The 25,432-nt window shown below is 41.9% G+C and overlaps 1 protein-coding gene across 1 annotated transcript; it reads right to left on the bottom strand.

Moving 5' to 3' along the window:
- Positions 1-3,203: 3,203 nt before the first annotated feature.
- apln (apelin) lies at positions 3,204-24,018 on the bottom strand. The gene is made up of 3 exons (XM_017698341.2): positions 23,437-24,018; positions 10,233-10,405; positions 3,204-6,447 (listed from the first exon to the last, which is right to left on the bottom strand). Exons 1-2 carry the CDS (start codon positions 23,501-23,503, stop codon positions 10,239-10,241), a joined length of 234 nt encoding a protein of 77 aa, XP_017553830.1. The 5' UTR covers positions 23,504-24,018; the 3' UTR covers positions 3,204-6,447; positions 10,233-10,238.
- Positions 24,019-25,432: the final 1,414 nt, after the last annotated feature.

Below are 25,432 nucleotides of genomic sequence, written 5' to 3'. Positions count from 1 at the left end.
GAAGTGCGGAATGCTGACACCCCTCTCTGCTCCCAGACACCTATTCTTGAAGTAGTCCATCAGAGCAGGTCGTTCCCATGGGTCTCTTTGAAGAAATCTCAAGAAGTCTGCACCCTGATTAGGCCAGTAACCAGAGAGGCCAAAGTCATGCCTCTGACAACTACCTCAAAAAAAGAAAGTCACAGACATTCTCCATATCACTTCTTTGTAGCTAACCACAGCTCACCCTCCTCGCCTCCCTGTGTTTGTGCTGGTCTTGTTTTTATGACCAAGTCAATGAACCGTCGCCTCCACAGTACTGCCACTGTTAACACAGCTGAGGCACATTATGCCAGTGTTATTCTAGCTCTTTACCTGGTTCCAGGCTTGGTCTTGTAGCCCCTGTACTTTCCTTCCTCTTCACTGCAGTGGTGGACCCCATGCGAGAGCCCAAGTGGCACCTCTTAAAAGCTGCAGTGCACTTAATTGTCCATGATGTTGACGTTCTTCCTGGATTTTTGACGGTTGACGAATGCTGGTGATTTGACAATATACTGTCAGATCCAGCACACATCAGCTTGGTTGATTAGTCTGAAGTGACTAAGCTGGAAACCATAAAAAACACACTAATATTCATCCATCAGTCAGTGCTGAAACAGCTGCTGGTGTTATGCTAGGTGAGCCAAACAGCAGTAAAGGGATTTTAATGGTGGGATGGAAGAGATTTGAAAGCTGGGTGCCAGGGATGCTCCAGATATTAATATTTTGGCTTAGTCTGAAGTCATGCTTATAGAAGCTTACCATACTTTGCTATGTAACTTCACTTTCCATACGCTTCTGCCATCAGGATTCAATAATTAAGAAATAATTAAGGAGAGTCTAGTAGCAGAGCATCTGGCATACTTTACCCACTTACATGATTTCTCTCTCAGGTTCTTCACAAGCTCAAGAATGTCAGCTGAACCCATGAGTACACTTGAGTGTCCACTGGACATTCCAGCAGAAAAAGAGAAGATATTGAAGCTAGCACCTCTCCTCGACCCCTAAGAAGTTAGAAGAGCTGTCTGGTGATGCCTAACTGCCTGGAGCTGTCTCTCTGGCCAGAGCCGCACTGTAACACTAGATCTTCGTTGTCACGCTCCATATCACCTAGGTGACCTCCCGCCCAATTATACAGCTGACCTGGGTTTGATGACATAACCTCTTCAGATTGGGCTGCGCTTGCCCCCTGGGGCGACCTGTTGCCTGTCAGACCACGTCAGCTTCGCATGCTAAGCAGACACTTCCCAGAGCAGTCCCAGTGGGCTCAGAACTCCTGAGAGGCTCCAGGCGAACCTTTCATTTCACTCAGACTTTTTCTTTGACTCTCTTTGGCTACTATCAACTGCCAGTGTCAGTTGATAAAGCCACACTGTGCTTTTAAAAACAGTTTGTTTATGTCATTTTTAAGGCACTGTCTTTTTGATGCCTCAGTAGTTCAGGCCATTTTTTCACCACTGTACTGAATGATAGCATAAACAAAGCCATTAGAGCTTTATGATATGGTTTTCTAGGTTGATGACTGTTAGCTGACAGTCTGTTGGAATCTTTGTGAAAAATCAAGAAAGAAAGACATTTTACTCTCAAGTTGTAAACTTTGGTTGTTAAAAAGTGAAAAAATTACAGTAACTTATACAATAATTTTGACTCATTTGAATGTTGCTTTGACTATTCACTTATTCAAAAGTTATTACTCCTCTTTTGATTCTAACCTTGAACTTGAATGTAACTCTTGTTCATAATCTTACTTCTGTATCAGGCTTTGTTGAAATTGGAGAGAGCTTGATGCAGGAGAGGTACTGATACAATCTTCTGAAGAGCTTGCTTGATGTGGGCTACTGTGGTTAGTCAGCAGTCATGTGATTAAGAAACGTTGAGCTTTACCACAAAATTAGAAGTCTGAAAGTCACAGAACAAAAAAGCTTGACTTAGAAGTTCTGTGAAGTTAGGCCCTGTAAAATGTGATATTGTGTAGAAAAGGCTGTACATTGTAGAAGTGGTAGTTATAAAAAGCACAAATTCACACTTGTTTCTTAAAATAAGATTTTTAATATTACTTATTATCATAAAGATATATTTACACACTTTACAGAAATAGAAAATAAAAACACAAAGCTACGCATTAAAGGAAAAAAAATAAAATAAGTACTCCAAGAGCTAAAGCTTATCTTTTATAAATTAGGAACCAAAAGTTCAAATATGTACACAGTATTTCAACCATTTCTGATACACTTGTTTTATTCATTTATTTATTCATTTATTTTTGCCCAGTTTAACATCAAAACAGAGACAGAGACTGTACATTTGGCCTGGTGAGTTCTATGAACACACACCTCAAACAGGAAAGATGAGGATTAATACCTTGTCTTTACAGTGTTTTCTGCATGGCCTGATAATACTGTTGATAAGCCGAGGCTGGCTATGGATGATGCAGGTATCCTCTGACTATTCAAGACGAATTGGTGTGCCGAACAAACTGCCATGTTTATGAAGGGATATGTTAGAATCACACAGAGCTCACTCTAGTCTGGGTGTGACGTCTCATTAGAAGCTACAGAATAATCAGATCATTCTCAGCCCCTCACCCATGGGGTATCAAAATGTAGTTATCCTGTTGACTGCTCAGCTAGAGGTTATGTGTGAAGATGCGGGATTGGATTTCAGCTACTTGATCCGTCAGGTGATGCATCGTACATGCACAGTGACGGGCTTATCAAAAGCACGCAATCAAATATGTTGCTTGTTGGTCGTTTTCTTTTGCCTCTCTTGGTCAGGTGTCAGACTGATGATGGTTAAACTCAACGATGGCTAGGAGCTTAGGAAAAAAAATGCGATCACAAATCCAGTGCAGAAGAAAACGCCTGTCAAAGCAATTGTTTTATGTACTGCCTACAGTCTCTCTATCCATTTGAAACCCAAGCCATGGAGACTGGAGCACCTACAGTTCACTTGCCACAACTCTCTTTTCATCATACAAACATGCACTCAGTCGCTTTCCTCCCCACACTTGCAGTCCCAGGCGAACACACATTTCTATAGCGAATACAATCTGAGCCCAAACAGAACATGGGAACAAACCAGTGAATTGAGTGAAACATGCTTAAGTGCATAGGAACATTACTCAGACATTGTAATGCAACATTGGAACACACATGAGGAAATGGGGTAGGTTTTTCTGTGTGAGCTTTGCTGGAAAGACAGTTAAGGACATTTTGTTTGTATTTCTTTTTTTTTTTCTTCCCATTTCTTCTGTTTGTTTGTTTTTTTTTAGTCTGGGTGTATTCGTTCTCTTCTAACCACAAGCATCATTAACCTGATGGGCTGATAGGGGACTGTGGGCTGCACCAGGCAGAAGTAGAAGGTGTGAAAACTCTCATGTGTCCACGACATATTGTGTAGCAGACTAATTCTCTATACTTTTTATACGACCACACGCACACACACACACAAATAAAATACAGCTTTCCACACTGTATTTAAAAGTAAGCTTTGGACAACCAGCTAGACAAGAATCAGTCAATAAAATTGTCACGATACACTGGAAAACCATTACATGCCAAGAGACGTGTTTTCAGGATTTATTTTTCCAGCAGCATAATGGAATTGCAAAAGTGCAGCCTTGCATGCCCATACAGAGAAGTGTTGGAGCAAAGCCAAGTGATTGATAGGGGTCTCTGCTATAACAGGCTTTGGACGACGACGCGTTTGTCTTTGGAAGTGTGATCCAACAGATAGCCATCACTGATGGGTTGTGTTATGTAGCAGTGATGGGGGTGTTTTTTTTTTTCTTTTTTTTTTTTTTTCCTTTTTCTTTCAAGGCTTGAATTGTGCTGAAACACTGCTTTACTTCACTCCCTGAAGGGGCAGCTCAGCTGGTGCAGATGGTAAAGATACATTCATGAAGAACAGTGCAGATGCAGACGTTATTCTGCACCTTTGACAGGAGCTTCCCAGACAGAAAAATAGTGATTCTAACCCTGTCTCTTTGATCCCATCGGCTGTATCTCAACAGACCCGGCCTCACGGATGGGGAAAGTAGCTCATCTCCTCTGGATTCTGCCCTGCTAATGCGTTAGACGCGCACCGGAGTTGTCTCATTTTGAAGGCGCTTTAATGAAATCTACATCTCTGTCTGAGAGAGTATTAAATAATAATGGTGAGACTGGAATTATTAGCATTCACAGTACCCTAAGATTTAATACATTTTTAATCAAGGTGAGCTTGGCTGGGTGTTTTACCACCATGGTTTTTAGGCACTCTCTTATTAAGAGTTGCTCTTGCTGCAAGACGTCGATGATGGAGGATTTCTGTTCCATTTTCAGAGAGAAATAGAAGATGGGCACTAGGACTAGAGTACTGGTCAAAGAACACCAGCTTTGCTGACTGAATGATGGTCACAATTATGAATATGGCTAACAGTCTCATAAAAGCCTCATGTCTCTGCATTACAATTGCTTAAAACTTAAATAAAGGGAGGGAAAAGAAAAGAGAACTGACCTCTTCAAATAAGGACCAAGATGGAAATGGAACGATGGCCTGCTTTACTTTTAGTTATAGGGTATTAAATTGTTAAGGTGAAACGTTGAATGTGAGGGTATGTGCGGTCACAATCTAAGCCAATTGGACAATGAGCTCAGACACCGAGAGCCTGTGGCTCCGGCTAACCTCCAGCAAGGCCCATCTGAAATAGATTAACAGTAGGATTTAATGACCACAGCCATCAAAGCAATGGCCACCTGTGCTGAAGAGGCTCAGGCTAAAAGGCAACTGCTCCCAAAACAGGGAGAACGATAATGGCTTACAAAAACTGAATTTGAATACATAGCAATAGTGGAGGATACATAAGCAGGGAGATTACATATAAATATAAAACATATATACGTTGTACTGAACTGTGCATGTAGGTGTGTGTTTGCATGTGTTGCGTGTTACTTAAATAAATGCACAAAATATAGACCATTCGGTACAGGCTTCTCTCACAGCACCCTGAGAAACATAACTGAAATATAACAAAAAAACAAAATAAAAGCCAAAATAAAAAGGTAATAAGTTCCAGTACGATGTAAAACAAAGGCATATTACTCTGTCAATCAAAAGGTATCTGTCCTAAGGGGCGATCCAGCCTTCATCTAAGCAGTCAGAGAAGAGAGCACTAGTGGTTGGTTCCAAAAACACACTAACCTTGTCTGCTTTAAAAGATTTTTGGTCTGATTTCTTTAAACTATCCTCTTTGCTACCATTGTCTTTTACGTTGACTGTTCAAACAAATATGTTGAAATGCATACATACGTGTAGATGTTTCATCTCAAAATAAGAGGTAACATGTTTGCTGCCTTTTTGTCTCTCCTGGCAGCATTGCAGTTTATTTACTATTTGGCACTTCATTAAGAGGAGAGGTGATCTGCCCAGTAGGGCAGACCGCCCCGGCCAGTTAACAGTCGTGTATATCTGCTGTGGAGCGTTGTGGAGTGGGGGAGCAGGAAAGGGCTCAGGACAGACTCGTGGGTAGTAGAGTAGTGTGATCCAATAAGGGGACACTGTGGCTTAAACCCTAAGCACACCGCTCATAATCCCAGGTTGTCTATAGTGTAATGCATAATTGGCTTTGGACAGAGAAATCTTTAGAAGCAGTAATGCTTAAAGCAGGTTGTGTAAGTATATAAATGATGAAATGCAACCCATCTGTATGTCATCGATTTCTGCTTTCTCGACTCCAGATAGACTTTTAATTCCAAGCAACACAATCCAGATGTACTTATATATATATATTCAGCAGTGGTAACCAAATAAAATAACATTGAAGTGGTCCTTAATCTATTTTCCTAGGACATTTTGCAGTAGATATGCAAAAAAAAGTCAAATGTAACAATGTTACATTTATAGCAAGTAGCTGGGATAGAAGAAGTGATGAAGATGTTTAGATCCTTGCCATTTCCCTCCCTCATCACAATTGTCAACACCAGAAGTTTCCACAACACAGCAATGGAACAAAGGGGCAGTTTTCACCTTTACACAGAGAATGGGAATAATGTGCCTTGGAGAATGAACTGACGCTTTCAGGTGAAGGCTGTTTTTTGGACCAAACTCCCCAGCGCTCACACATCATGCAAAGTGTGGCAATGAAAGGGCTCTAGAAAGCGAATGAGGAAAAACCACGGGAGGCGAGAGAGAGACAGACAGAGAGATAGAATCTGGTAGCTCGGGCTCGATCCCCCCACCCGTTCCCGGGCCACAATTCTTCATAGAGCTGAGGGTGAGTGGCTTGTCCTGGTACTTTGTGGACAGAAGAAGAGTTGCTTGAAGAACCAGCAGGTGCTATGGACATCACTCTTCAGGCTGGGCTGGCTAAGGCCCCTTGTTGCAAGGCCCCCCAAGGCAAAGGAAGAGCATAGAAATCAGAACCAAGGGGGAGGGCGCTCTAAACAGTGCCTGTAAGAGGAGGAGACAAAATAAGGTCAAGAGGTAGTGCTTACTATAAATATGTTATCATTAAGTTACTGGATATATGTAATAAGCACCGACATGGGCACTGGAGGAAGATTTCTGGGAGCTTAATACATTTATCAGTTATCAGAAAGTTTAGAGTTCATTCCTGCCCATGATAATTGTCAGGTTAACTCACTGTAACATATTGTCTGAAAATCCGTTCTCAAGCATCTCATAGAGCAGTACTTCATGCTTACCTTAATGACACATTTTGAGCAGTGAATCACAGAAAAGAAATGAGGTAATCTTTTGCATTTGTCCTCATTTTTATGTTGTGTCCACATCTGATTATTCGTAAAGATTTTAGATAGCAGAGGCTCTTAGCCGGCATTCTTCCAAAACAACGGCATCCACTGACTGATAAGAGGCATCTCCAGCATCTTTTGATATCCCTAAGCATTTTTCTATCATTGCGTAACCAAGGAGCAGATTCAAATCTCAGTGTTTTTGTTTGTGAATCGTCACTGAATCATGTTTGGTTTTGTTCTGTGACCTCACCTACACTGTTAGACATAAAGGTACCATGCAGGTACATGATTTGTTCATCAAGGTACAAACAGTGTAAACGTTCCCTTAAAGGTGCAACAGTGTTTTAAGGTCCATCTTAGAAAATATCATTTCAGTGGATTATGGTACAGTTATGTTCCATGACTAAAGGTACTGAGATGTACCCCTGAGGGTACCACCACAGTGACAAGAAGGGTACTGCCCCAGTCACCGTGTTGTACCTGTTTTGCTGAGAGTGTTTGTGCTCTTGTTTTGTTTAGCCATCTAAACAATCAAAGAAAGCTATGTGTGGTTTGGATTGGAAAAAATGCCTTTTTGAAGTGTTTTTTTTTTTTTTTTGCCCTATGGCACTATAAACCCCACAGATGCTCCCTGTGTTCTGTATGGCATTCTGTTTTCTCAGAGCATTTGAGGAAGACGTTTCCTCTTCCTGAGCAATCCCTGTGATGTGTTGTGGCATCTGGATCTCATAAAACACAAGTAGTTGATGCACATGCTGCTAAGATTCCATTATCATAACCCTCAATGTCAACTGAGGTTCTAACCTCATGTTCTTTGCCCCTCAGAGAACAAGTTTATGAAGAAGGCTACAGATGAGACAACACTGTTAAGGTTAGCTGGTTGGCCAAGGGGAGACTGTTGAAAAGTGTATGTTATTACTTATTCAGGCTGGTTGGTCCATTTGCTACTCACTCTCAGTGTAATGCAAAGAAAGAGCCATTTATCGTTGACTCTGAAAAACTTCAGACCATTTCTCCCATTTGGTAAGAACAGTGACTTTCTCCAGCTGTTTCAAAAGGCATGCTCCTCATCAGCAGCCACAGCAAAAGAAATGAGCAAACATTAAGAGAAAAAAGCCTTTCAAGTTAAAGTGCCTCCAGTGTGGCCTTGTTCCGCCATTCCCTGGCTGTTATCAGGCCTTAAGAAGAGTTAATTCTCCTGGTCAGACTGCACCCAGCTTTAGGCATAGTTGATGAAGTGCGAGGCTACATTTTTCACCCAGTGGAAAATGTGACATGTTGTAAATTAGCCAGATGCAGGTCAGAAGCTCAGAGCAGGCCAATCTCAGGTGGGCCACAGACTGATTTGTTGCATGTTTTTTTTGTTCCCTGGTGAAATGCATGGAGGGAATTATTAGTTGGTCGACATCATCTGCTTCATAGGGGGAGTGACAAACTGCAAATGGATTTCATTAGAGTCGCATGTGAATTCAGTTGAACACTGAATGTTGTGGTCTATGAATTTGGCCACTGCCCCTGTGGTGCCAGCCAATGGCGGCTTGATTGGCATGCTAGTCAAGCGAAATGAGCTGGCTCAGCCAACTATGTCTGTTGGGATGTGGTTGAAAAAGCTGAATGAGGTGAACTCTGAACCCTAGGAAGGCATGAGAGGAGGCGAAGAAGAGAATGAATGAAAAGACGTCTTTGTCTTGTTTGGGGTTGAAGTGCTGTTATTGGAGTCCACATTGGGACTCACTCAGCCGTTCCCTTTAATAGAGCTACACAACTTCCTGCAGATTCACTCATTGTACCACAAGAAGTCTCAGCTTCAGAACAAGCATTGGCTGCCCAGCTTACCAAGAGAATGCGTCACTTTTTATTGACCAGGCAGGGCATTGAACTCTTCAAGGTCTGTGTTGTCCTATGAGTGCAGGCTGCCATGCCATGACCTTGCTCTTTGTGTTTACCTTTGTGGTGTTACCACTGCATTTTCCCTTAGATTGTCAGAGAGAGTGAATAGAGAGTGACTACATTCCCAGACAAAATCTGGCCATAACAATAACAAACCTATAATTTGCCATAGATTGTAAAACTGTGAAGGATATGGGGGACCGGGCTTCTGATCTTTTACTGCTTTCATGTCCCAGTCTTTAAGAGCGATTAACAATGCCATAAAGGGTTGACATGTCTGCATCTGCTCCGAAAGATCAGTCCCGTATGATGTTAATTTATGGTGAGACTCCCTAGGCTGTAGGTTATGTACTTGAAACCTCATGCAGGGTTATTATTCCCAAAAATGATTGCTTGCCCTGTAGGACTATGCTTGTGAAAATTCTGAATGGACTCCTTCCATAATCCATACATCTTTCGTTTAAAACCTTTAAAATCACTCAGTGCATCCCCAGCACTAAACTGTATTTCATTCACTGTGCAGCATTGTTTCCTTTTCTCTGAAAGTGGTATGCGATTATTTTGCTGCATTGGTATTTTCTTGCATTGGTAAGACATAGAAATACTGTGTTTTCCCAGCTTTAAAGATGAATGAAGAATCACATGAAGTCTTGTTTATCCAGACAGCAAATAAAATATTCTTTCATGTAAAAAATAAGTCTAAGTAGTACAGATGAGAAACAGACCTCCAGTAAGTGTTGTCTTTGGTAAGTGGATTTAATTGCCATTATCAGAATAAAGGAAAACATTTACATGGATCAAGTTGACTTTGGTAGGTAATATTTGTTTGTTTTAGACTGCCTCTTTTACTGCTGGCCATGTATTAGGTTTCGGGTTGGAAATAGTGGATGTGAATGGACCAAATGTGAATGGCAAAAGCCAGCAGTCGAAAGTCCAGGAATCTTATAAAGATGCCATTTTTTTTTAGTAGACAATGACCTCCAATTCATGGAAAGTGACAGAAAAGGGGGGCATGACAGTTACAGTTTCCCTCTCCTCATGTTACACATAAGCTACCTTAAACTGCCTAAGCGTGAAGCGGTAGCATATGGAGAAAGTAAAAGGTATATTGTGCTTCTACTAATCTCAAAGAGAACCACTCTGTTTAGAAATGAAAATAAAAGTAATGCATCTGTTCTTTTTTCCCAGGGAAATAAAGCATTTTGTTAGTTGTTATGTGCCCTCAGGTACAATTGCCATTTATGTTTTATCAAAGAGCTTATGATCAAAGAAGAATGCCAGGACTTTGCTATTTATTTCACAGATTAATTTTTTAATCTGTCTAATCTTTCTGAAATGCTGAAGTCACTTCCTTTTTCTTTTTTTTTTTCTTTTTTTGGCTTCGCATCAGCAGCATTCATGACACTTAAAGTAGCGCGCACACACATACACATATTCTAAGCCGCTTATCCTTCTGTCTCACGGAGGAAGCTGGAGCATATCCCAGCAGACATTGGGTGGAAGGCAGGATACACCCTAGACAGGTCACTTAAAGTAGTAGCATGATTGAAATGTCTTGTGCATTGTAGAAATTTTATTTGTTGGACTGACCTTGCTCTAAAATGGCATGGGCCCCTTGTGGGACAAGCGAGGCCGCGGGCGTCTCCTCCTCCAGCCCGAGGGTCTTTGGCTCCGACCAGCTCGGGCAGGGTTCTGCCGGACAGGAGTCCTCATGCTGCCCACCTCCTCCAGCTCCTTGCTATGCTCGGTGGAGGCCATTGGACCTATAAGAAGAGAAAGAGCTTGTCAGTTTGGATCGAAATGCTCACAATATGTATGTAAATAAAAACAGGTAAAGTTACTTTAGTTAAACTTTAGTACTATAAATCAACAAGGCTAACCAATTGTGGATGATAAACCACCATTAAAGATGCCACATCTGCTACCTTGGTGCACTTAGTGAAAAGTTAAACTCTGCTATATGGAAATTATAGCTCAACTGCAAGGCACTTTGTGTGGAAAGTACACTCAGACTAGTACAGTATGTTTGCTTAGTAGAACGAAAAAAAAGCAATGCAAAGTGAGCGATTCTGACGTCTCTTATCGTCTGGCACTTAATTACTAGTCAGAATTTCCAGATGAGAGTATTGTACCAAAAAACGGAACTTTTCTTTTGGTGAGTAAAATAACTACAAAGGCTGAATATACTGCTCTGAGATTTATTTTACCAATTCACCAAGTAGATTCATTCAGCTTACTTCCATGAAATTGTTAAGTACCGCTTCTGAATAGCTTTGGTCACTTACAAACATCACTACACTCACATTTTTTGAACTTCTCACAGCACCACACATATTCAGTAAACACTGATGAGCAGCTTATGTATACCTTTGTGAACATGAATATGTGCAAATGCAAACTTAAATTTACCCAGATGTTTTGAGTCATCTTTCAGTAAGCGTGGTTAGATCTTTATAAGTCTTGGACTGTTGCGTGTGGTCCATATCCCACTAACCTTTCACCTCTGAAGGAAATCAAAGTCCTCCTTCTGGGTGTGGAGGATTTGTAGTATCTTCATCTGCTCTCTGATATCTGATCTGACTGATCTCGGATCTCTCTCGATCACTGATCACTTTTCTAAGACTTTCTACTTGAGCACATTGCACAGTCCAGAAATGTTTAGCAATGTTTTGGAAAGTTACCAACCTGCAGAATTAATGGAAAGTACAGATTTATCGTAACTCTAAATGAACTGAAACAGATGAGTAGTGCATAAAAAACTTGGTCGAACATTATTCAGTCATTTTTATCGTCGTAGATTGAGTAAACGTCCAGGACACTGCTTCCAGATGAGTCCTTTTAAATAACATTTTACAAGATGCCATTCATCAGAGAAGCCCTCGATAACTTCCTCACTGGCTTTGTCAATTCATCTCCCTCTTGCTTGTCCTCCTATTTTAACCTTTGCATCTGTCTTTGTCAGAGCCTCCGGCTATTGCCAAAAAGTCAGTCAGGAAGCCTCCTCTGCCAGTAAAAAAGGAACCTTTTAGAGAATGCTCAACAACTGCTCCAGTCTTAAAGTAAACAGAGAATCCTATTAAGCTTTTCCTGTCAAGAACTTGAATGACAACACTCACACTGGATCAACACATTCCAAACGTCTCCCTAGAGAGCGACAGACCTTTATTGCGATTCTTTAGGGAGCAAATATATTATGTGATATATTCCACTAAAGACAATTGTTCTGAATCTAAAGGGCCCACAAGACCAGTATAATAGCTACTATTTAAAAATCTTGCATCACTAAAACAGCATGCAGAATCTTTTTTAACATAAGGAGTTGATTCCTGAAGCTCAGCCAAGTCTTTTTGTTAGTTTTGAAATTTAGAACTTGGCACTCAGGCTAATGAATAACCTTTGCTAATGTGAAGACTGTTGGTAGTGGATTTTCTGTCAAGCACTCTCAGAATTTCTGCTCCTTGTGAAAGATAACAAGGGCTGCCTTGACCTGAGCAGAATGCAAATACACAGGCCAGAACCATTTAGATTTTTTTATTCTCAGAATGAAAAAGTGTTGTACTGTTTAACTACTATGTCATACTATTTGTAGGTTAATGTTTGCACTTCATGCCATAAACCATGACCCACTGTTATGACTGAACCACAAGAAATGATAATAAGGTCAAACAGCTGCTTATGGTTTAAGTATTTTCAGTCTATGTTTTTCAAATTTTTCACAATTTTCTTTATCCAGCACATTACACATTTTCATACTAACAGTTGACTAATTTATTTGCGACATAGAACAGCACCATGGTATATTTGACTATTCCCACAGGCACCCTAATCCTGGCATTATCCTCTTGTTATTGTACGAGAAACAGAATGAATGAAGGAAGTTTACACATTGTATCTGCATTCGGTTCATTTCTTCCTTATTGGTGGTGGGTGTAGGGGGTAAAAAGGCTCCATATGTGAGAAAGGTTACGAAAGATTTTTCACCCCACTCACCTTCTGAAGCAGTTTAAGAAGCGGCAGAGAAAAACAGAGCAGGGGTATTAGCTATGCAGTGCCTGTCAGTGAAGTCCATTTTTCAAGCCTGTAGGTCCCCTGCAATGTGACACGAGGAATAGCACCGCACTGTCACGAAGGGGGCAAACACTCCGGGGTTGATACAACCGGACAGCCAGGAGAGGCCATAATTACACCTGGACAGCTTGAGCTGAGCAAAAGTACATCACCGTTGCTCTTCTCCCTGTGCTCAGTCTGTCATAACCCCTGTGCATAATGAGACAATTTAGACGTTTCCTGGCATCACAAGCTGCCAGCCATCGCTCAGCTTTTTGTAGGGAACACGTCTCAGTCTGAGCTGAAAAATGTGTAATGAAAGCTGCTAAAAATAAAGTCTTCAGGAGGCATGAAACAATGATTATAAATTAACTCTTAACACCCAGATGAAAAACTTGGTCAGACAGATGCGATGAATGTCAAGGGGATGTCTATTTTAAGCACGCAGAATCACAGCCATTGACTATTTTGCAACTCTTGGCTCTCTCTCAAAGGACACAGCCCTTTAGTGAACTCTGGGGGATGCTGCATCCGTTCTCACTTGGTCATGAATACAAAGCGACAAGGGCAATAACATTGGATGTAATACATAAGATTGTACATGCAGATATGATCATTGCTTAACCTGCCATTCCTGCACCAAATCCACTGAGGAGTACAAAGATTCAACCTGTTTATTATATTGTAGGTGATTTTAGTGGTAACAGGCTGCTTCCTTGTTACTGAAATATTTTCCAGATTCTTTTACTAGAAGAAGAGCAAGCCAGGAAGAAACATGCTACCACATACTTCTCATGATACTACTATTCTTATGTTAAGACGTCATATCTCTTCTTAAGACACCCTGAAGTGCAGCCTTGGATTCCCACCAAAAGCTGCCACTCAGTCCTGCTGCTTCATAATTCTGTCATTATAGTTTCATCAAGTAAGAAATTTTTGGAATGTGTCAATATAGCTGCAATGGCCCCCTTCTTTCTACCTCCAGCATGGAAGGTTGCCGTGAAGCCATGACTGTGCTTCGTGTGTCCGTCCTCCAGAGTCATGATGAATAGCCAGAAGTGCTGCTATTTCATTCTCTTCTCCCTGCTTCAGCGCGCTCCTTGGGTGCTATCCATTATTTTGGCTTTTTCTCTCGCTGCTGTTGGACGAAGCTGATAGCCTGTTCCTCTAAACCCCCACTCTGTCTCTCATGTGGAAGGCATTTGCACATCTCCCCAAGCCCGTCTGGCAGAGGGCATAGAAGAGTAATGAGGAGGCTGCTGAGTTTGATGTGTAATTCATTGAATCCCTATGACTGGCCTAAATGTACAACATGCCGTCTGAATAAACACCTCACACCATAGGAAAAGTCACAAATCGCAGAAAAGATGGACACATGATCGTTATTAGGGACACATTAGAGACACAGTCTGTTTTTGAGAATGGAAGGACCAGATGGATTTAATGTGTTAGCCACTACTCCAGGAAATGAGAGATTAGATCTACTTATGTGCAAAGCAGAACCAGGTGAGGACAGCACAGCGTTTCCGTATAGGGAGATGTATTACATGCCTTTTCACTCCTCAGGCTCGACCTCTGATACTTATCCCCCCACTACCCTACTGCTGCCCAACCTCAGTCATCTGAAGGTAATAGAGAATCAATATGCTATATAATTGGATTGTCTCTGTTTGAACATTGAAATTGACTCGCTTAGTTTCCTTATGAAACTAGTTACAGGATTATTGATTTATTGTCTGCCTTTGCGATATATTCTGCCAGCATTACCTGTTTTTCTTTCTTTCTTTCTGTCTTTCTTTCTTTCATCCTTTCATTATTTTCTGGAAGTGTCCAAAAAGTGCTCCAGCTAATTTGTCACCTATCTCTAGATGGCGTTTCGTAATCTAGAGGAACAATAATAATAATACATTATTATTTGTAAAGCAGTTTTCATTTTAGTTACAAAATCATAAAGTGCTTCACACAGGAATAAAACACTGGAAATATAAGCAATAGGAGAAGACTAGGCATGAATTAGCCTAAACAAAAGTTTTTACTCTGAATACTCTGACAAATTGTATAAAAGTGTGTCTACAGAACTGTGCAAAAGACACCTAAGCACATTGTTTAAAAGCATTGATCTTGACAGTGTGTATGTATCATTAGATCATTTGTACAGACGCAAATGCACATAAATACAGTAAAAAAACAGGAATTTACTTTCAAGAAAGCAGTCGTTATCTAGTGAGCTAATAAGAAGATCAAAGTTTTGTTCTAGATGGGTCTTGCCTGTCTGAAAATGGATAACTGATCAGAAACAAACAGAAAACCACTACTTATTGTTTGTTATTTGTATTTCTTCTAATATTGTTTCGCAGACCAAATGACCGCTTTTTAAATGGCTTATTATTAATAGCTAATTTTATGTATACCTGTATATACCTGTATGTTGGAGCTCCAACTGTTTGTGTATATACACACACACACACATTTTATATATATATATATATATATATATATATATATATATATAATGTGTGTGTGTGTGTGTGTGTTTAAACCTTTTTATGGACTACAATGAACTGGTGCAGCAAATGATGAGAAATGATGATGACAATGTTTGTTCCCTTTGATCTCCAGCACAGGTGCATGGAAACAGTTTGAGCTCCAGCAGATAAACAGTAAAAATGTCATCTGTGTGGAACTATTTCATGGTTTCAATAGGGCACATTATACTAGCACTTAGAATCATTTACAACACCCAAAGAATTCTGCATTACAAGTTTGATTCCACTTGAGACACACCATCCTGCATGATACGCAGAATACAGCAAAGAAACAGGAGCAAAAAGTATCTGCAAGCACACCAGTACTGTTATTGGCTTATCATCGACAGTTTCTGAAATTTGGACAGAGTCAACGTGTAAGGTATAATTAAAAAATAATTAAATTCATTACTTTGGATAAATAGCTGTTCTTTGTTTGATTTTGTGTCACATACTGTAGCCTACATACTGTAATAATTTTAGTAAGTTAATTTTCATTTTTTATTTTTTTGTCCGTTTTTTTCAGTTTCAGTGTTTGGCTGAGTGTGTCCTGTGTTTTAGTTTTGGTTTAGATCAAGAATTTTCATTTCAGTGCATGTACTGGATCATCACAGTCTACAGCTATAACAACTTCTACAGGGGTGTCTCAGTCAATACAGAATGAATGCTTGCAACTGAAAAGTTCCATGAGGTCAGAGGTGGCCAATGCAATTATGAGTTAATCTGTTTTTCTCCCTTTTGTCATTCATTAAATCACAAGCCTTTGGCTAATGGGATGCTTTGCACTTGCATGCACAATCAGAAATCGATTTGTTGTCGGCTGTAAGTTACATTGCATTAACACTTTCTGACTCCATCTTCTGACTAGGGATTGTTTGTGCTGATGAGACCGTGTATGTGTGTATACGAGAGTGCAAGCACAGGGTGTGGATCCCCTTGGTGTGTAACCATAGCTGTCAGTGTGTGACGTCAGAGCCGTGATACCCAGTGTCTCCAAAGACCTTCATTCATTAAAATGAGAGAGAGAGCGACATGGAGCACTCCTGCTCTTGCTGGCGTTATTCTCTACTACTCACATAGCTATGCCAAGTTCAATAATATGAAGCCTGCCAAAGCATCCTGTACTTAGTCATAGCGGATCACAGGCATTGTGTCCTAAATGAGACACACAATTTAAGACAACACTCATATAAAGCACTAGCTTAGACACGGAATAAGCCCCTTTTACAGTGTGCCTCATTACATTTATTAGCACTGCACATGACATTCCCTCAACGCATTTCTTGTGATATGCAAATGAAGGTGAGGAAGCCACTGGCATTCCCTGAGCGGCATTTGAAATCGGCAGGCTCTGTTCTGTAGCGTTCTGCCTTTTTGAAGCCCTAGAGCCACAGCGCTGCTTATCGCATGCCTACCAGTAGCACAGGGCCTTGGCAGAAACTGGTACCAATCTCTAGCCGACTTTCAGACCATGTTACCATGGCAGCCACTCTGAAAGGCGTTCAGTCAGGACTAAAATAAATGATACTATTAATCGGAAATTGATAAGGTTTTAACTTTTTACAAATTTTGCTACTCATGTTTCCTGAATCCATGAATACTGCCTGGAAGGGCTGTTTAACCCCTTCCTCCTGCTTACAGAAGGTCTGGAGGCTGCTTGTTGGGATTGTTTTGGAAGCATTTCGGGGGCCACTGGAGCTGTTTGATATGCAGCATTGTGCTGCCGTGATAGTACTGGGCACTGGGGGGAAATGAAGGCCAGCTTTGTTCACCAATGGCTCCAGAGAGGAAGAGGGAGTGCATGAAAACTTGCCCCCTCTGTCCCGGTACACTGTCTTCCCCATAGCTCACCCACAGCCCACAAAAGCTGCTCTACTTTGAGGCCCATTACTGAGAATAAAAGAGCTGTACCCTGGTTAAAAAAAAGTGAATGTACTTTGTCATTACTCAGCTCTCTGATCTCGTCGGACACTTTCAGATGGCGAGCAGCTTTGCAAGCAAACTACACATGACCCAAATTAGTGCACGGCTTTAATGATGAGGTGAGAAGTGGCCCAGTTCCGAGTGATCAGAGCGCTTGCAGGTTCAAAGCGGCTGGGTTGCCCGCTGCCAGGAATGCTAATGAAGCTTGAAGAGCACGAGAGAGAGACTGACTGAACGGTCGCAATGTTGCTCTGGACTGAGAGGGTTGAATCAGTGGGTAGAGGTTACAGCAGGTTGGGACCTCAAAATAAAGCTAGGATCACGAAGCAGATCACGCAAAGCATCTTAAGCAAGATTTCGCCTGAATTGGCTTCCATGCCGAGCAGAATGCCCTCTGAAAGAGGATTTGGCTCAGCGGGGAGGGTAGCCAGCGGTCTGAGTTTGAGACCTGGATATCCCAGTCAGCAGCAGCAGGCTCGTAGTTGAGAGGGAGGTGCAGGCCCCCGTCCCAAGCCTTAATCTGCAAGGGAGGTGGGATCATTCAGCAAGTTGCTTACAAGGACCGGCTAAATCAGTGCTCAGCCACTCTGCACTTTGCCTCTGTCTTTGGTGGGGGTCAGCTGTAGTCCTCCCCTGCTTTGGGCCAGTGCCCTGCTACAGGGTGACCGCTGAGAGAAGTGTCAACACTGCCGCAAGCTGGGAATTTTTCTGCTGAAAGCACATATTTTGATCCCTAAAGGTTCTCGTTTGAAAAAAAATCTCTCATAGCCAGTGAACAGTATCCATAACATAATGAATGAAAGGACACAAGCCCATAACTAAGCCGTTTATTTAGCACACTGTGCAATTAATGAATCAGATGTATGTGACCATTTCTGTTGCATAGCTGAGAAAACCTGGAAGCGTACTGGTGTATTTCTAGTTCCCAAATATTTGCCCTTGTTCTCACGGTGCATTTGATGGCCAGTAACATTCTGATCACTTCATTCACTGGTTCTGTTTATCTGTGTAGGTATATAAACTTGTAAAATGAAATGTAGTGCTCCAAAATTTGTTCAGTAAACAGTTTGGCTGAATTAGATATATGTTTATGAATTCCATTTCAGTTTTCTGTGCCATTTTTAAAAGCAAACTATGCACACATGCCAAGAATTTTTTTTTTCTTGTGGGAATGGAGGTAGCAGATGGGACTGTGATTTTTTATCATAACATAATAGCATTCCATACCTAAAATCTGACAATGAAATGGAGTAATGAGGTATGAGAGATCTGTGTGATGAGAAATGTCCACTGTCTGCTATGCATTAAGTTCTCCTATGCGTTAAGTCCTGTTTTAGTTAGTCAGAAAGATGAATTTTAACAGAAACAATTTAAGATACATTAACAGAGGAGGTGAATAGTCTCCTGTGAAGGTACAAAGCTCAGATGTATTGTGCAGATTTATGTTGGCAGTGTATAATTCTGTAAAATAAAAAGGCTAAAGCATCACACACCTACCCTTTTGCTTGGAGCTGCAAATTACGGTGCTATCAGTGGGCGTCTTACTAAACTGCTCCATAACTCTCAAACATATCATGTGTTATCCACTTTCACTTGTTCACGTTAAAACCTCTCTGTGCTAACAGATCGCTATTACAGGAAGCTGCTTCAGGTTTTTGGACATAAGCTGTAGAGGACCCAATACAGAGGGCTTAAATCCTACCAATGGATTGGGCTTCTGTAGTATACGCTCAAATTACTATTCACCATGTGCTGCTGCTGGAAATAGGTAATATCACTGACATGTTGCAATAATTCGTCCTCAGACCATGCAAATTAAGCATGAAAGCAATTAAAGCCTGTTTATTTCATGCCCTGAAACGTCTTCACTGGTGTACCTTGCCGTTCATAAAAATGTCTGCCCTGATCGCATTTGATTGGCAGCCTCTATAAACGTAACACTTAATGTTCAAATATGGAGCCATAAATCAAGTTAATATTAGGCCGCGGTGGATGGAGTGAGGCTATTGGAATATCTGGCTTTAATTAAGCTGTTGAGGGAAAAGAGAGAGAGACAGATTAGGGAGGGCTCGAATGTCCAATAGCAGGGATGTTGCTGAAGAAGACTGGCTGACTGGCTGCTCCGCTGCTTGCCTCATCCCATGGGCTACTTGCACATGAGACAGGTTGCCATTGCCAGATACACAAGATAGGAGAAGTAGCCATGAGCAGCTTTTTTAAATGCGTCACTAAACCTTTTATATTTCCCGCAGACGTCCACCTGCGATTTCAGGAGAGTGAGCGAGACCACCAGCTGGGAAAGTTTTAAAGGTAGTTTAATATTTTAGTACCTGTGTACGCTCCACATCAGAAAGGCCTCCAAGACCTCTTTTGCTGTTGCACAGTCTATGCGGCTTGCTTTAATATTTCGTCTCTTTCTCTCTACTGTGCCTTCCCTTTGAATATGAGGTTCAAGGTGAACTGGTTTATTCTAAGCACTCTGAATTGCTTTACGCTGGTCTGTAGCTAGCACACTGAAGCATTTACTATACAGGGCCATTGGGGATCATTTCTCAAAGTTGAACCTCATGTCCTAAGAAACTGAAATATAATATAGCATAACAGTGTAACTTATTGTAATAAGTGCAGCCATCCAGCAGTGTATTGATAATATTCTCAAGTATGATTTAAATGTATATAGGTTCCATATACTGCTGTTCTGGTGCATCCTGTAGTATTTGCATTTACTGCACATATGGGTGCAACAAGTGTTTGGGATTGTAGTTGTTGGTTTTGATTAAATGAGGAGTCTCCACAATTCAAAGAGAGCCAGGAGACACTGTGCCAGGAACTATTTCAAGACAGTGAGCTTACAAAACATATCAACCTTACCTAATGTGGATTTTTTTTACTGTTCACTTAAGTTCCTTAGGGGAAATAGCATTACACAAAGAGGACACCTGAGATACGTTATATTTCCAAAAGTATTTGCTTGTCTGCTATCACTTGCAAATGAACTTGAGTGACATCCCATTCTTATTCCAAAGGGTTTAATATGATGTCAGCCCACCCCTTGGACTCTTCTGGGAAGGCTTTCCACAAGGTTTAGGAGTGTGTTTATGGGAATTTTTGACCATTCTTCCAGAAGCGCATTTGTAAGGTCATTCACTGATGTTGGACGAGAAGGTCTGGCTCGCAGTCTCCGCTCTAATTCATCCCAAAGGTGTTCTGTCGGGTTGAGGTCAGGACTCTGTGCAGGCCAGTCAAGTTCTTCCACACCAAACTCACTCATGTTTTTATGGACCTTGCTTTGTGCACTGGTGCACCACAGTCATGTTGGAAAAGGAAGGGGCCGTCCCCAAACTTCCAACAAAGTTGGGAGCATGAAATTTCCCAAAATCTCTTGGTCTGCTGAAGCATTAAGAGTTCCTTTCACTGAAACTAAGGGGCTCAGCCCAACTCCTGAAAAACAAGCCCACACCATAATCCCCCTCCACCAAATTTTGACACCAAACTCATGTAGGATTACTGGGGTCTTGCTCAGACTTCCATCTAATCTTGTGGTTGTCTAAAACAAATTATAGAGATGTTAATGAGATATCTTTTTTGACAGGATATCCAGGATAGTCATTAGAGCCTTTGTAGGAAATTGTAACGTGAAGGACATTCGTGTGTGAGGCGAGGGGGGGGGGATCCTCAGAAAAGTCCTGTGACTTTTCAATGATTCTTCATAATCCTGTAATAACCTTTCTGCAGCCAGCCTCTCATTCATGCTGTTTACTCTCCATTATTACATTATTGCTGGACATCTGGTAAAGTTTGGCTGTTTGTGTTCTTTCTGTGGCCCCTGTAATCACGGCCGTAGGCACAAGCGCCCTCTCTTCCTCAACCAAGCGGGTGAAAAGAACCAGGAATTATGATTGAAAGCTTCCTGCACACAGTTAGCGCAAGGCCACTGATGTTGTTTCACAAAATATACCAGCCTTCAGCCCTTTTTCTTCTGTAAAACACACTGAGTGCCTGTAGATTTCTTAATGAGGCCCGTGTTTATTTTGCTGGCCTTTCTGTGGTTCCTGGCTGACCGGGAACACATGGTTGCACAGCAGAGAGGCTGTATGATCCCGCATGCACCATGCATCAGAGTTTAATATTGAATAATGTTGTTGCTGACATCTGATGTGAAATTGGCTTTCAGCACACAGATGGTTCATCTCTGATAATGGTAAGGATCTTTGTGCCCTCACTTGCTCAAAGCTGAGAAGACAAATCGATCAGCTGAAATTGCACATCTCAGGAGCTTTTATGTGCATGTGTGCATATTTCAACCTGTTGTTTTCCTCCTGTCTGTCTCCACTGTACACAGCAAAGGATTTGCCCTTTACTTCCGTGACTGAAAGATGAGACTTCGATATTGGTTGAGAGGATGACAGATCCGAGTGGCTTAGCGCTTTTCATAACGAAGCGTGTTTACATACCAGGCTTAAGGATGGCGGGACTGGAAGACAGATTGCTTTCGGAATGAATTATGAATGTCCCAGAGTGGCGAGACTTGGCTATTTGTGAGGAAAGCCCATTACAAAGCGAGCTGATGGAGGAATGTATAGATGAGATTTGCAAAGTGACTAAGCCGTTTTGCCAGGTGACTCTAAAGCCGCTGTCTGGGGCTGCAACAGCGGAGCTGCTGTCGCCTGTTGCACCGTGAGTTCTCTCCTCCACGTCCCCACCCTCTTTCAGGCTAGCTGCCCTACCTCACCCAGAATACCCCATCACACACATCTCCCTCTCTTTATCTCTCGACTGAAATAGCTCGCAATTTCCAGCAAACTCCCGGTGAACTGGAGAAAGTGTTCGCGTCTGGAGATGAAAGGCTTCACACCCACTGCCTACACACCGAGCCGCTTGCAACACCTTCCCGCGACAGCACACATATCCCAGACTCCCAACAGCTCCCCCTCTGTCTCTCTCTTTCTCTTATCCTCCTCACCAACGCCTAATTCCCTAATGCTATCTCAATGAAGCTAATGCTGCTAATGCTGCCTTCCTAGGAACAGGCACTTGACAGTTAGCCTGACCAGGGATGGGGGGCATTACATGGCTGGAAGCACTCCCACTCCAGCTCAGGCGTGGAAGCTGAAGCAGAGGAGCTGGAGCATGGAGCAATCTCACTTATAAAAATGGAATGGGAGTGAAAAAAATAAACAATGGTGCTGCAATTAGTAATGCAACCTAATTGCTTCCCAATTACTCGTGCAATGATGAAAATAGCAGCATCTCCGTAACGATAGTGCACAGAAAGATACGGCAAGTAGTCACTAGACAGCTCCCACACACATGCTCACACACTCTTTTTCTCTTGCACCGCACACATGCTTCCCAGCAGCTGTTAATTGATAGGTGTCAGTCTTTGGAAAGATGCAGGCATTTACACAGGGGCCACGGCTTGTTTTCTTTAACACCCAGCTGCTACCTGCTTCACATCTGCAGACTGGACACCGGTCACCTGACTGAAAGCTCCTTGTCACAGCTAAGACTTCCACTGGCAAAATCTTTACATTCTGGCTAGCGCCAAAGGTGAACATACATACATTTCTTTACCATTACCTATGATACACATACTGTATTAATGACTTGTAATGACAGTATATAGGCACATGATTATGGGAGGAAATGTACATCAATTAGAAATACAAGCCACCCAAATCTCATGTGTACTGTGTTCCTATGTGCACCTGTAACTCAAAGCAAAACCAAAATGACAGCCAGAGGTGTGTTGTCTTCAGGAATAGAAAAATCCACACAGCATGTCAGTGCATTTAGTACTGAGTACATTGGCGTTTTTAAGAAAAATCATTCTGAATGAATAGCACAATAAATAGCACAACATTGTATAAGCAAGTGCGTTACTATTGTGAAACCCAGCAGCACACTGGCTCAGTCAGCCAGCTTAGCATTGCATGACACAGAAATAATCAGCAGTACTTTTTGTCCTAAATTCTAATTATCTCATTTGATAAATCAAAGCATCTAATGGTCCACCCAAGGCACAGCAAACTTTAAAAAATCCACAACGATAGCATGCAAACCTCTGCAGTGCATCACAGTATACAGCCCAGGTGCTGCTTCTCCTCCTCTCCCCAGCCACCCAAGGCTCAACCAACACTGGCTAACTGATCAACTACAGCTGCCTCTACCCCTGAGCTCCAAGCTACCAACAAGCAGAGAGAGAGAGAGAGAGAGAGAGAGAAAGAGAGAGAGGAAGAGAGAGAGAGGGAGAGAGAAAGAAAGAAAAAAGAAGAGCGTCGCACGCTTCCTTGACTTACCAGCACGGGCTGAACACAGCAGAGAAACCAGCAGCACAATCACCAACGTCAGGATCTTCACATTCATTTCGGCTCTCCCCTCTCTCCGTCTCTCCGCCAGTCGCTAGCTGATATACTGTAGTGGTGTGTGAGTGTATGTGTGTGTGTGTGTGTGTGTGTGTGTATGTGTGTGTGTGTGTGTGTATGTGTGTGTGCGTGTGCGTGTGTGTGTGTGTGTGAGAGAGAGAGAGAGAGAGAGAGAGTGTGTGAGTGGAAGGGAGGGAGAGGGAGAGTGGGTGAGCGAGAGAGAGAGAGGGAGAGAGGAAGGGAGAGATACTGTTTGCTCCTCTGTGTATGTGCGCGCTGTGTTTGTGTGTGAGAACAGGCTGGTGGGTGAGTGTGGCTGTAGCTGTGTGTGTGTGTGGTGGATGTGTTTGTATATAAGACCCAGGGCAGGTCTCTTTTGCAGCTCTCCCAGAGAGATCTGTGGGTTTTTTTGTTGTTTTTTTCCTCCTTGTAGAATAGTGCCAAGTTCAGTAGAGCTGTGAAGGCGCAGGGAGTGGGCTTGTGGCAGGTCCACCGATGGGGGTTGTTTGCCTTGGATGTGGAGCCTCGCTTGTTCATGGGGTTTATGTACCACTGACACTGAGGGTCAGGGAAAAGGGGCCTCCCTCCGCCCCCTACCCCCCACACTGCCCAACGTGCCTTAACCCTCCCACTGAAAAACAGGAAGGGGGGGGGCGCTTAGGTTTATGGTAATAACTAAACACATGCTCATGCTCAAAAATCTTTGTATTGCTGCATGGCAGTAAAGTAAGACTGCAACACTAGCACATGGCAAAGACACAAATCCAAATTTCAGAGCATCTTCTAATTCTAGTGTTTTTATACAGTGTCTATATTTCCTGTAATATTCTGAATCTCTTACTTTATCCTTCACAATTAAAGCACTTTCCTCCATGAACAGCAGACCTTGGGGCAGACACAAGTTATCACTGTTGAAAATATCTCCATTTTTGTTTTTCATTTCTTGACATAATTTCAGAGAATCAGTTACATTTACATTGTCTGAAAATTTCACGATGACTGGACTAAGAATTGCTTGCAATAGCTTGAAATAAAACTCTTTATAATGTTATATTATAAGTAAAGAATGCCTTTTTTTTGCAAAGTTCCCAATTTGGAGTTTTTCTTTGGACACTGACAAAACCGAAATTCCAAAGCGTCCTCCACTACTATTTACTTTAATTGCTGGAGTTACTGTAGTATTGTCAGAGTCTTACTTTATCCTTCTCAACTAATGCAGTTTCACCGTGAACAGCAGACCTTGGGGGAACACAAGTTCCAATTTCAAAGCATCTTCCACTGCTATTTTCTTGCAGTTCCTATAGACCCTATAGTATTGCGCTGTCTTACTTCAGACTACACGCTAACGCTTTTTGCAGTTTTTCTGCTCACTGTCCGTGACATGGGGAGTTGCCTCAGTAGGACTTATCAAACCCGGTACTTAGATTCCATCTCTTGTTTTGTTTGTTTCACCCGTTCTGAGTCATTTGTTTTGCTTTCTCCACAGATTTTCATTCTTTTCGAGAACAAAGAGCAGGCAAGTATCACCCAAGCTATACCAAGAAGACGTAAATTGAGCTGTATTTATGTTTATTTAGTTCTGTTTGCCATTCAGCATGCAGGAAAGCTTCTGTTTCTCAGACTGAATTGTGAGAATAATGTGAAAAGGGCTGCAAACAGTGATAAAGTTTCCTTATCTCTTATGACTGCTGATTGGGTGTAGTTGAGTTTAGCGCTCATGGGCAACAACGAAATGTTTTGATGTGCTTTTTTCTCATTTGCTTTCCATGTGTTATGTATATTTCTTTGATGCATTAGTGTGCAATGAAGCCTTTAAACTATAGACTATTTCTCAGCCATGTTTCTTCTTAGTAATCCATTATATTCATTTAAGGTTTATGAAAATGCTGCTGGTTTCTCCCTGTTTCACTCCTTCCCAATTTTGGTTCAA

This window comes from Pygocentrus nattereri, chromosome 8, assembly GCF_015220715.1.
Source record: "Pygocentrus nattereri isolate fPygNat1 chromosome 8, fPygNat1.pri, whole genome shotgun sequence".
Taxonomy (NCBI): Eukaryota; Metazoa; Chordata; class Actinopteri; order Characiformes; family Serrasalmidae; genus Pygocentrus; species Pygocentrus nattereri.
This window is presented reverse-complemented; position numbering and strand designations above follow the sequence as displayed.

Bases quoted from the DNA above. Each gene is read 5' to 3' on its own strand.
- apln (XM_017698341.2), bottom strand. From the start codon at position 23,503: ATGAATGTGAAGATCCTGACGTTGGTGATTGTGCTGCTGGTTTCTCTG. The intron at 10,406-23,436 runs GTAAGTCAAGGA...CTCTTCTTATAG, and splicing joins GCTGTGTTCAGCCCGTGCTG to GTCCAATGGCCTCCACCGAG.